The sequence below is a fragment of the Eurytemora carolleeae genome, unplaced genomic scaffold, assembly GCF_000591075.1.
Source record: "Eurytemora carolleeae unplaced genomic scaffold, Eaff_2.0 scaffold32, whole genome shotgun sequence".
Lineage (NCBI taxonomy): Eukaryota > Metazoa > Arthropoda > Copepoda > Calanoida > Temoridae > Eurytemora > Eurytemora carolleeae.
The window spans coordinates 1-13,779 of record NW_019396068.1 but is presented as its reverse complement, the minus strand read 5'-3'; the positions used below and the strand labels follow the sequence as shown (position 1 = coordinate 13,779).

The window sequence follows — 13,779 nt, the reverse complement described above, 5'->3', positions numbered from 1 at the left end:
CCTCGCTGCCCACTGCCAAGTAAAAAAAAAGTATTAATTAATTAATTACTTTCTTTAGAATCAATTAGATTCTAATTATAAAGATCTACATCGCATTCAACTAATCTATTAATAGTTAATTTCTTACTAAGAATCTAGTGAACGAAAATTTATCTATATTAATTTTATTAATTTTATTAATCTGGAAACCCAGCTTTACCTGCCAACTAATCTTTCTTTAGTCAACTATAGAAATGTTAAACCAAACTAAAAAACATTCCTGTGGTTCTACCGAGCTTCCCAATCAAAATTTTAGGCAAATCGGTCCAGGGGTTCTCTACGATTTACAACGGTACCTTAACAAGGTTTGGCAGATCAGGTGTGAATTATACACGTCCATGTTGACTATATTTTATGTGGTTTCTCTACTAAAGTAATTTGTGCATTTCTTAATTCATGGAAGCAATGGAGAAATTATCAAAAAATTTGCAAGCTAAAAGGTTTCAAGGGTACAGTCTCATTAAGTTCATATTTTAAGATTTAAAATCTTCCAGAAATCCTATTTTTGCTACTTTTACTGCCATTTAGTCTCATTTAGCAACCTCATCTATCTCAACAATAGATCCACACCTGCCGAGACCATTAGCGCCTCATCCAATCAGGGTTCAGTCATGTGTTTGTTGTCTATTCTGAACCAATAGAAATAGTATGGCGGTAGCATCTATCTTTCTATCATTCTCATTATCCAATTAGAGATATGAATCCTTCAATCGGCGAGTAAATGGAAATATTTACTTCTATTGAAACTATGGTGACACATAAACGAACTGTAGTTTTCAAAACAGGAAAAAAAAATACTTTCTTTTGTTGGAAGAAGTTGATATCCATTAATAAACTTCTTTCAGTGGGGTACAGGGTTACCCACAAAGGATGAGACTTCAGAATCGACTGTACGGAATTTCTGCTTTCTGTTTCCAATTATATTCATAGCTCTCCCTGTAACTGTAAACTTGTTTCTTTCTTTGTTAAATGATTAAATAAACCTTGCTGCACATTTAATTTTATTTTGGAACAATCCTTTTTTTTAAGTTTCAGATCGTGTTTACAGTCTCATACTGTAGTTTATAATGATATTCTTCACATTTTAGATTTTAATTTCATTTTAAAACTTTTAAAGATGAAAAATGTTAGAGATCCACTGGTCGGAGCAATTCTTATCATTTAAATGAGTTTCAGGGAAACTAGGTGAGAATAAATAGTCTTTCAAAACTTTCAATAAGATCAAATTAATAATTATTTTAAAACAAACAAAAAACAATAAAGTACACTCATTGTGAAGCACGCAGTCAATATACAAATACGTTCTGCATTTTTAGAAAAGAACAAAAAATCAATAAACTTATAAACTCAACCCATTTAAGAAATATCTAGCTTTGTTTGTTAACTCATCGACTATATATTTAGTCATTTTGTTTGGGTCTTTTAATTATATCTTCCTTTCTGAAAATTAATCAAATATATAATTGATTTTTAGGAGATGTTTCCTTAGTTTTATATTTTCATTATAAACAGTTTTCTTCTCAAACCAAGATATACAAACATAAATTAATGGTGGTGCAAATTTACAGAAACTAAATTCTTTCCAGATCCTCATATTTTCTAATCAACTCGATGTCGTAGAACTTTGATACTTTAAAATATAGATTTTGTTTATAGATTATATACTACAGTCTAAGTTTAAGAACTTAACAGTCCTCGTAATTGCTTCAACGGAACATTATATTAACAACAATTTCAAAAACTTTTTTCTTTGATTTTTGAATTTTCTCTTTTAATCTTTCTTGTTTCAGTATCAAGGTTGGATTAGGGCTAGGATGTCAGGAGAACTGATGATGGAACGGAGGAGCGTAGGTCCTGCAGCTGGTCAGCTTGGGAGCTCCAGACTTAGGTTAGTATAGTGGAGGAGCGTAGGTCCGGAAGCTGGTCAGCCTGTGAGCTCCAGGCTTAGGATAGTATAGTTGAGGAGCGTAGGTCCGGCAGCTGGTCAGCTTGAGAACTCCAGACTTAGGTTAGTATAGTGGAGGACCGTAGGTCCAGCAGATGGTCAGCCTGGGAGCTCAAGGCTTAGGTTAGTATAGTGGAGGAGCGTAGCTCCAGGGTTTGATTAGTAAAGTGGAAGAGTGGAGATGGGAGCTCCAGGCTTAGGATAGTTTAGTGGAAGAGTGGAGATGGGAGCTCCAGGCTTAGGATTGCATAGTGGAAGAGTGGAAATGGGAGTTCCAGGCTTAGGATAGTATAGTGAAAGAGTGGAGATCGGAGCTCCAGGCTTAGGATAGTAAAATGGAAGAGTGGAAATGGGAGCTCCAGGCTTAGGATAGTATAGTGGAAGAGTGGAGATGAGAGCTCCAGGCTTAGGATAGCTTAGTGGAAGAGTGGAGATGGGAGCTCCAGGCTTAGGATAGTTTAGTGGAAGAGTGGAGATGGGAGCTCCAGGTTTAGGATAGTATAGTGGAAGAGTGGAGTTGGGAGCTCCAGGCTTAAGATAGTATAGTGGAAGAGTGAAGATAAATTTAATTTTCTAAATGTCCCTTAAATGAATAGATATTATATCCATGTTGCAAATTTATGTTTTAAAAAGTTTTGCCGACTTCTTTCAGTTTAAACTTGCCGGAAAGTTTTAATTGAATCTACTCATATAATTTAAAACTTTAAAATAGGTTTATGGTCGGAAAATTCTATTCTTTTAAGACTAATCAGCTGTTAGCGTAATTTCAAATGACCTCAACCCAAAGATAGAATTTTCCGATTCACAATTTACGATTCAACATATATACAAAAAATATATATGAGCAAAGAGCTTTATTATATATATATTGTCCTTCTTTACAGATAAAAGTGTTTAATTCTGATTATTCCTTTATTTTTTCTGCAATAGAAATGCGCTAGTCACTTTTATAGGGAGTCCTAGATTTAATTAATTTGTTTTAAAATGATAAACATTGATATCTAATTTATACTCAGACAAAGAATATTAAGTTGCGGTTGTGAATCGGGCATTGCAATCTTTCCCTGGAGGGTCACTTGAATTACGGTTACAGTATTTTTATCTGATTATTTTAAAGCTATAAAATGATTAAGAGTCATAATTACAATTTAAATGTACAAGAAACAGCTTATCAATTCAGCATTGAAATGATTACCCCAAAATAAATAGATATTGAACATGGCAATCAGTGTGAAATTTTCCGCATTTTTATTTGAAAATCCCGCATGTTTCAGTGGAAGTCTGAGCCGAGCTGGAACAGCTGCTTTGACCTCTAGCCTTGCTGAACCTCCTTCCCCCAGCAAACCTGGATCTATGGAGGATGCTATCAGAATGTGGTTAAAAATAGGAAACGTTGAGAGATTACAGGTTCGGCATATTTTAGTAAGGGTTGGATATAGTTAGGGTTGGATATAGTTAGGGTTGGATATAGTTAGGGTTGGATATAGTTAGGTTTGGATATAGTTAAGGTTGGATATAGTTAGGGTCGAATATATAGTTTGGGTGAGATACAGTTAGAATTGGATGCAATTAGTGTGTTATATATAATAAAGCTTGTTTGTAATAAATATCGTGTAATTGTAATAAATATTGTGTAACACGATATTGGCAAACCTGAACTAAGTAACAAGATTAAATTTTAAATTGTGATTAGATTAACTATGTTTATATCTACCGGCGCTAATCGGCGAGCTGAGATCGCGCCCATTGGTTTGGTATTGATTGACTTAGAGCTTGTGTTCCTGTTGAAATTAATTGCTTAGCTTGTGTCCGTGTTGACATTGATATCTGAGATCGTGCCCATTGGTTTGGCATTGATGGCTGAAATCGTGCCAATTGATTTGGCATGGATTGCTTAAGAGCTTGTGTCTGTGTTGACATTGATAACTGAGCTTTTGTCCTTGTTGACATTGATAGCTGACGAGGTCATGCCCATTGGTTTGGCATTGATCGCTTAAGAGATTGTGTTCCTGTTGACATGGATATCTGACCAGTTGCACATGGATTGATACAGATCTGAAAGCAGTTTTATGAGTATGGCATTTACTACATGTACAAGTTAACCTCTGCTGGAAACCTCTCATGAAAAGATTAATGATTTTAATCCGTAAAAAGACCAGAAAATCTACAAATATAATAATTTGTTAATTTTTATTAAGAATTGGAAATGCAACACTTCTGATGACCTTCTTCCAAATTTATGAATGAAATATAACTTTTAGTTTTCAGAATAATGGTTCTCTTATTCAATCTAAAATCAATATTGTTCTTTTTACTCGTAATTTTCATTGGACCCGGCTAATTGCAGTCAAAGGAACTGTATGTGATTTTCAATTCTTAATAGCTTTCCATTTATATATTGGCATGTCCGATTCACAACGATACCCTTCAGATCATGGCCTGATCATGAATAAATGAGATATCTAGATATTTCTCTTTGGAAATAGAAAATTGACAGAAATAAATACTTTTTCCACATTATAGATCAAATAAAGGATTAAAGAGAACTATTGTGAATCAGTTTTCTTTTTAACTGGAGGGTTAGTTTAAATTTCAACAAAAGTCTCCTTAATTGAGTTTGAATGCCGCTGTGTCTTTTTAAAAGATTTTTAAAAGAATGTAAAATGTAAATTATTCAACAGATTGCATTTTATGGTTATAAAGAAAAGGAATAAAATTATAATTAGTTTCTAGAACAAAGAGCACTCGACTCAACCTAATTGATCTCTAATTTATTGTTGTTTTTAAGATTAGCACGTAGAAGATTAAACATTTATTATATTTTCTGTTGTAAGGGTAATTTTTTATTGTTAAGCCAATTTCTTTCAACGGTTGGATAATTGTTCAAGGATTAAGGTTTAGTTTAACTAGATATGAAAACTTTAGAATGGGATATCCAATGTACACACTTTTGATATACTTCTTAATCCTCTTTTTTGGATATCCCTACTTTATAAAAATTACGTTTGATAACAATACAGATACGATGCTATATCGATTGAACTAATATCCGATTATAACTAAAGTAAGCTGCTCACATGCCGGCTTTTAGAGCATTTAAACAAATATAAATCTAATCATGTTAAAATGAATAAAACATGTTTTTTATCACATTTAAGGACTATAGCCATTTTGAAACATTAATACAGAACTTACTTTGGTTAAATCGATTATTAGTTCAATTGATATGACACCATCATCACCAGAAATGCGCAAAAATTAAAAACCAGGTTTTTCAAAAGTTTACGAGCAAATCTATAATTTCTAAAAATTTTAAAAAAGACTAAAATAATCTTGACATTAGCAAAAAGAAAGGATCAAGCATTAATCTCGATATCCACCATTCTATAGTTTTCAGCTCTATTCTATAAATAAGATTTAGTTTATCTATATATGTTATAAGGAATAAGGTTAAGTTTAACTATTTATGTTTTAAGAATTAAGGTTTAATTAAACTATATATCTTCTAAGGATTAAGGCTTAGTTTAACTAGATATATTCAAAGAATGAAGGTTTAGATTAACTATATATGTTCTAAGAATTAAGGTTTAGTTTAACTATATATGATGTTCTAAGGATTAATGTTTAGTTTAACTATATATTTTCTAAGGATTAAGGTTAAGTTTAACTATATATGTTCTAAGATATAAAGTTCAGTTTAACTATATATTTTCTAAGGATTAATGTTTAGTTTAACTATATATGTTCTAAGGATTAAGGTTTAGTTTAACTATATATTTTCTAAGGATTAATGTTTAGTTTAACTATATATGTTCTAAGGATTAAGGTTTAGTTTAACTATATATGTTCTAAGGATCAATGTTTAATTTAATTATACATGTTCTAAGGATTAAGGTTTAGTTTAATTATATATGTGCTAAGGATTAAGGTTTAGTTTAACTATATATGTTCTAAGGATTAAGGTTTAGTTTAATTATATATATGCTAAGGATTAAAGTTTAGTTTAACTATATATGTTCTAAGAATTAAGGTTTAGTTTAACTATATATGATGTTCTAAGGATTAATGTTTAGTTTAACTATATATGTTCTAAGGAATAAAGTTCAGTTTAACTATATATGTTCTAAGATATAAAGTTCAGTTTAACTATATATTTTCTAAGGATTAATGTTTAGTTTAATTATATATGTGCTAAGGATTAAGGTTTAGTTTAACTATATATGTTCTAAGGATTAAGGTTTAGTTTAACTATATATGTTCTAAGGATTAAGGTTTAGTTTAACGATATATGTTCTAAGGATTAAGGTTTACTTTAACTATATATGTTCTAAGGATTAAGGTTAAGTTTAATGAAACCTGTTATATTGAAGGTTTAACTTTAGATTAAGATTAAGTTTTGTTTCATAAGTCAGGCCTAAGGGTTGATTATTCTTCGTCTTCACTCTTCAGGGTAACATTTTTTATTAAAGTTTATCACAGAATTAAATGATGGTTTTAGTAAGTTTTGACCTTTTAGAATTATTGTTTAGTTATTGTAAATGTAATATTCAGGGTGCAGTTCTGGACGGATATGGATGGTTTCTTCGGGATCAAACATCAAGGATTTCAAAAGTTAACAAGTTTCTTCGTAAAGTGCCAGACTTTCAGGTACATTGAGTATTTAACCTGCAAGATTTTTAGGGTTATTAATGCTAAGACTTTATACATTAGAGATCAGACTTTCATTACATTAGACCTCAGACTTTCAGTACATTACAGCTCATACTTTCAGTACATTACAGCTCATACTTTCAGTACATTAGACCTCACAATTTCAGTACATTAGACCTCAGACTTTTAGTACATAAAACCTCACACTTTCAGTATACCTTACACTTTAAGTACAATAAACCTCACACTTTCAGTACATTGGAAACTTTCAGTACATTAGAAACTTTAAGTGCATTAGAAACTTTAAGTGCATTAGAAACTTTAAGTACATTAGAAACTTTAAGTGCATTAGAAACTTTAAGTACATTAGAAACTTTAAGTACATTAGACCTCAGACTTTAAGTTTATTAGACCTCTCAATAAGATAACTACCTAATTTAACATAAAAACATCTGTGTTTAAAACTTCAAGTTCTGAATGCTAAAAGAAAGGATATATTGCGTCTTATTGATTTCATTATTTTTTAAATGTACTTTTATTTTTCTCACATTTTCATGCGGAATAACAATTGTAAAAACCAGAAAATTTTCTTTGAAAATATCATATTTTTCATTACAGATGTTAAGCAGAGATATATTATTCAATTCTTTAGGAAAAGATAGATTTGATACATGATCTAACTATACGAGGTGAACTAGGACGTCTCAAAGTCATGTTGGACAGAAAGATCTGGATAACAGGTATATACAGAGATCCAATCTGGAGCAAGAAAGAAACTCCAGTAGCTACCACATGATCTTTGTTTAAAAACTGTTTACTGCAGTTCCAGGGTAGAATATAGACACATTATATTCCTCCCAGAGACTGCAGTACGCTGTTCTTTTAAACAAAGGAAGTAACAATATACAAGGTGATTTTTAAAAGTCGAATTTTTAATTTACGCTTAACTAGATGAAAAATCTGCAAAATTAAATAAAAATCTTCCAATTTCATACTGACTGTCTGACATTTGATAATTCACAAAGCAAAAATGACTACAGCCAGAAATAAAGACTACATCAAACAGTGTAAAAAAGACGACATTTTTCTCCATTTTCTCCGTAAAATAATTTTTGCAAAATTTTGAATAATAAAATTCCAGCTTTCAAAATATTAAATTTGTTCCCTTTGTTATGTAAAAGAGTCAAATTCTCCAAATATCGGGTTCAAAGTGTGGAAGTTGTTTGAGAGCCTCTTTAAGCATAGAAAGATTAACAATGCTGGAGATTAATTTCTTTATCAAATTTCATTTAATATCGAGTTAATAACTATTAAAATTAGCTTTTGGTTGTACCTTGTTTTGCTTTGGTGAACATTTTAAAAAAATCTACTTTTAAAAATAACCCTGAACAAGGATAATGTTGACGTTACTTATTTTTATTAAACTACTTCAAACAATATCTTTATTCTAAAATATTTTAAAAATCGTCATTTCTTCTGACAAAAAACTATCCTCGACATTTAAGAATTCTAAAAATATATAAAATATTTTCATTGAACTTTAAGAGAAACCTTTTAATGGAAAGGTTTTTAAACATAACGATTAAGTGCGTTTTATTTTTAGCATTAAAGGGAGTGACCGGCAATGTATGGTAGTTGAACTGAGAATGTATTTTTTGTGGAGAAATTTTTTAGGATGCGTTTGAGACCTATGAAACGTTTTAGTGATGTATAATTATTCAGTTTGAGCGCAAAGTCGACGTTAAAAATTTTCTATTTGGATGGTTACGTTTTGAAAATCGTTATTTTTTAAGTTATTAAATAACGACGACGAAAAATGTTTCGTAAATTCTACAGTAAACTAATTGGATGTTTACGAACATATTTCCCAATGGAAATTTTTCGTTATTTAATAATTTCTCCACAATACAATAACATTCTCAGTGCAACTACCATACATTGCCGGTCACTCCCTTTATTGATGTAAAGACAAGGGCGGTAATTGACAAGATTTATTTATCTAAAGAACAAAAACAGCGATGATTTTACTTATTTTTACTCAAATATAAAGTTAAAAGAATTGTGAATTTGGAATATAAAAATCTGAAAGTAGAGGGTGGACAAGCAATTAACTCAGGCGAGCTCTGCGGCTAGGACAGGCTGTTGACCGAGTGACTGGCCTAGCGTTTCATTATTTTCAATTAAAATATAAACCGATTATTAATTATCAAAGTCCATAAATAAAAAATCATTTAATTCTTAGCTCGAGATCATTTTGGGCACTCTCCTATGCACAAGGCAGTCATGGCAAATCAAGAAGCAATTCTCAGGTAAAATCTGTCTTTCGTTAATTTGCAGATTAGTTTAATCTTCAAATTAAAAGTGTCCAAAGTGGATATTGATATATTGAGGTCAAACGATCGGAATTATGAGTATCCAACGTCACAGAAGTTCCCTGCTCAGTTGCTCAGCTGCTCAGCTGCTCAGTTAATTCAAATATTTAATTTCATCTTTGTTGAACGCGCCTTTCATTCAGAAAGGGACTGCAGAAATACTTTCAAGTTACCCTCCATTTGTATTGTGTTGTGAGATGTCCAAAACACAACGGTACATGTCAAAAACAAAACAATACATGTCTAAAACACAACGGTACATGTCCAAAACACAACGGTACATGTCAAAAACAAAACAATACATGTCCAAAACACAACGGTACATGTCCAAAACACAACGGTACATGTCCAAAACACAACACAACATGTCCAAAACACAATGGTACATGCCCAAAACACAACGGTACATGTCCAAAACACAACGGTACATGTCCAAAACACAACGGTACATGTCCAGAGCACAACGGTACATGTCCAAAACACAACGGTACATGTCCAGAGCACAACGGTACCCGTAAACAATGATATTAGACGAGTGTGGTAACCATATTTTTCCAACTAAAAATTGAGCCGGGAACACTGCGTACATTTGCTCTCAACTTCAACTTGAAAATATAGACATTTCCTTCTACTGTGATCAGAAAAATATGTCAAGGGTTCCCTTGTCAATTGGAGTTTCCACTCTGTGAACGGAGGGTGGTAGGCCTTCAGTCAAGCGTTGAACATTTAAAATTGTTTCCAGAAATCTTGGGTTTACTAAATTAAGAGATCTGACGTTCATTGATTTAAAAAATGACAGATATATTGAGATTATGTTAACCCTTGAACCACGTCTCTACGAACTGGACCGGCGTAAAAGCCAAGTGGATCAACATTGTGTATAAATTACTTATTGAAGGAATTGCCACAAGCTCTGATTTTTCAGATCCCAATATATTTGCAACCCAATATTGCAGACTTGAGACATTTCAAACTATAAATTCTATTAGATTTAATAATCTAAATTGGAAATACAAAAGACTTACACAGATATAGGGGGTTAGAAAATCTGAGTTTGTGGTTAAGACTCAATTTCTTAAACAAAAATTCTCTTAAATGTTCATATTTGAAGAATCTTTAAGATATCCTATTTGCGACTGAATGTATAATTTCAAGTGAAAAGCAACCCTACCCTTGTGGAATATATTGTCGTTTTGTTACACTTCCGTAGAGAAACAACAATCGAAAATAATCAGTTTTCAGAAGTATAAATATTGATATCTTATTTATACTCAGACTAGGCTATTAAGAAAACCGTTGTGAATCGGGCATTTCCATCCTTGCACTGAGGGTCATTGAAATAAGGATTACAGTCCCTTTAAGCTGCAAAGTTTTTCCATTTCAAATACAAAAGTAACTTATTTCAAAGTTTAATAGAAGTATAAATTTTAAAAAAAAATGTTAAATTTTTATTCAATAATAGCTTGGTAACACAGCGCTGCCCAGGTTACTTAAAGTTACTTATGCCGTTTACCAGCACTTGAACAGTTTTACCGGGAAACAAAATTTTCGCTATTAAGGTCGACCCACTCAAGTTAGAATCTCAAAACCAAGCTAAGAATATTCACCGAGTTCCCCAATCAAATTTTGAGGCAAATTGGTCCAGGGGTTCCTGAGTTATGATCGGACAAACAGACAAACAGACACCTAGACAGACAGACAGACAAACAGAGATTACAACTTTATATAATTACAATATAAGAGAACAACATCAAGTTTTAAAAATTCCAAGTACGTGATGTATATTTAAATGTTGTATCTATATATATACTTTGCTTTGGTGTCTGTTTGTTTGTTTGTATCCAATCAACGTCAAAACGGCTGAAACGATGGGGCCCATTTTTTGTGGGACCTCGCGTGACCACAGGAATGGTTTATAGATGATCGATTTTTCAAAAATTGGCTTCTAACAAAATTTGATTTTTAAACATTTTTAAATCCATTAATTTTTTTTACAGAACCCGCGTAATTATTTTTTGTTTTTGTTTTACTATGTATAAAAAGAGAACATTTTCACAATAGAAATCGAACATGGGCGCGAAGCGCCCTAAAAGCCTTGTGTGTATATTATTTGTTTAATTGTCTGTCCGCTTGTATCCAATAAACGTAAAAACGGCTGAATCAAAATTTGTTTGACCTCGCATGACACCACAAAAAGCTTTCCCCATCATCTTGAAAAATCCACGAAAAATGTTATTAAATCCGCGAACTTTTTGTTATTGTTTCATATTCAACAAAAAGAAGATGCTCGCAAATAAAGCCACAATTAAAAGTTAAAAAAGTAGACGGGCGCGAAGGGACCTCAAACAAAAATACTTTAACAGTATTATAGGCACCTTCTAAATATTCATAACAATCCCATTTTTGGAAATTTGGTTCTCAACTTATAGTCTCACCGTTCAAAGACATTCCTTTCTAGCACATCTTAGGGTTAGTGGTGATCCTAAATTCTAAAATTTGACATTTATTTGAGTTTTTAAATATGTAAACAATTACTATACATTTATTTTGCAGGTTTTTGATTCAAGAGTTCCCGGAGTCAATATCGTTCAAGGATAATGTAAGTTATTAATTTCAAGGATTAATGTAGGCGATAGGGTAGAGTAATAAGGATACTACTTAATGTAACCTATAGGTTAGAGTAATAGGATACTACTTAATGTATCCGATAGGGTAGAGTAATAGGATACTACTTAATGTATATGATAGGGTAGAGGAATAGGATACTACTTAATGTATCCGATAGGGTAGAGTAATAGGATACTACTTAATGTATCCGATAGGATAGAGTAAAAGGATACTACTTAATGTATCCGATAAGGTAGAGTAATAGGATACTGCTTAATGTATCCGATAGGGTAGAGTAATAAGGATACTACTTAATGTATCCGATAGGGTAGAGTAACAGGATACTACTTAATGTATCCGATAGGGTATAGTAAGAGGATACTACTTAATGTATCCGATAGGTTAGAGTAATAGGATACTACTTAATGTATCCGATAGGGTAGAGTAATAGGATACCAGTTAATGTGCCAGTTAGGGTAGAGCAAAAGGATACCAGTTAATGTATCCGATAGGTTAGAGTAATAGTATACCAGTTAATATATCCGATAGGTTAGAGTAATAGGATACAAGTTAATGTATCCGATAGGATACCAGTTAATGTATCCAATAGGTTAGAGTAATAGGATACCAGTTAATGTATCCGATAGGTTAGAGTAATAGGATACCAGTTAATGTGCCAGTTAGGGTAGAGTAATAGGATACCAGTTAATGTATCCGATAGGGTAGAGTAATAGGATACCAGTTAATGTATCCGATAGGGTAGATTTATAGGATACCAATTAATGTATCCTATAGGGTAGAGTAATAGGATACCAGTTAATGTATCCGATAGGGTAGAGTAATAGGATACCAGTTTCTGTATCCGATAGGGTAGAGTAATAGGATACAAGTTAATGTATCCGATAGGGTAGAGTAATAGGATACTACTTAATGTATCCGATAGGGAGTAATAGGATACCAGTTAATGTATCCGATAGGGTAGAGTAATAGGATACCAGTTTCTGTATCCGATAGGGTAGAGTAATAGGATACAAGTTAATATATCCGATAGGGTAGAGTAATAGGATACCAGTTAATATATCCGATAGGTGAGAGTAATAGGATTCCAGTTAATGTATCCGAGAGGGTAGAATAATAGGATACAAGTTAATATATCCGATAGGGTAGAGTAATAGGATACCAGTTAATATATCCGATAGGGTAGAACAATAGGGTACCAATTAATGTATCCGATAGGGTAGAGTAATAGAAGACCAGTTAATGTATCCGATAGGTTAGAGTAATAGGATACCAGTTAATGTATCCGATAGGTTAGAGTAATAGGATACCAGTTAATGTATCCGATAGGTTAGAGTTATAGGATACCAGTTAATGTTTCCCATAGGGTAAAGTAATAGGATACCAGTTTATGTATCCGATAGGTTAGAGTAATAGGATACCAGTTAATATATCCGATAGGGTAGAGTAATAGGATACCAGTTTATGTATCCGATAGGGTAGAGTAATAGGATACCAGTTAATATATCCGATAGGGTAGAACAATAGGATACCAATTAATGTATCCGATATGTTAGAGTAATAGGATACAAGTTAATATATCCGATAGGGTAGAGTAATAGGATACCAGTTAATGTATCTGATAGGGTAGAGTTATAGGATACCAATTAATGTATCTGATAGGTTGGAGTAATAGGATACCAGTCAATATATCCGATAGGGTAGAGTAATACGATACAAGTTAATGTATCCGACTACAGAGTAGAGTAATAGGATACCAGTTAATGTGTATCCGATAGGGTAGAGTAATAGGATACCATTTTATGTATCCGATTGGGTAGAGTAATAGGATACCAGTCAATGTGTATCCGATAGGGTAGAGTAATAGGATACCAGTTAATGTATCGGATAGGTTAGAGTAATAGGATACCAGTTAATGTATCCGATAGGTTAGAGTAATAGGATACCAGTTAATGTATCCGATAGGTTAGAGTAATAGAATACCAGTTAATGTATCCGATAGGGTAGAGTAGTAGGATACCAGTTAATGTATCCGATAGGTTAGAGTAATAGAATACCAGTTAATGTATCCGATAGGGTAGAGTAATAGGATACCAGTTTCTGTATCCGATAGGGTAGAGTAATAGGATACAAGTTAATGTATCCGAT

At 32.3% G+C, this 13,779-nt stretch overlaps 1 protein-coding gene across 1 annotated transcript; it reads left to right on the top strand.

Moving 5' to 3' along the window:
• Positions 1-1,142: 1,142 nt before the first annotated feature.
• On the top strand, positions 1,143-11,605 carry LOC111711469 (ankyrin repeat-containing protein BDA1; the record flags this gene model as incomplete). The annotated part of the gene is given in 7 exon segments (XM_023485845.1): positions 1,143-1,224; positions 1,830-1,927; positions 3,259-3,391; positions 6,536-6,631; positions 7,287-7,374; positions 8,877-8,943; positions 11,560-11,605. Coding segments are annotated over 6 exon segments (504 nt in total), but the record flags the coding sequence as incomplete, so codon positions are not given.
• Between the last annotated feature and the right edge of the window lie 2,174 nt (positions 11,606-13,779).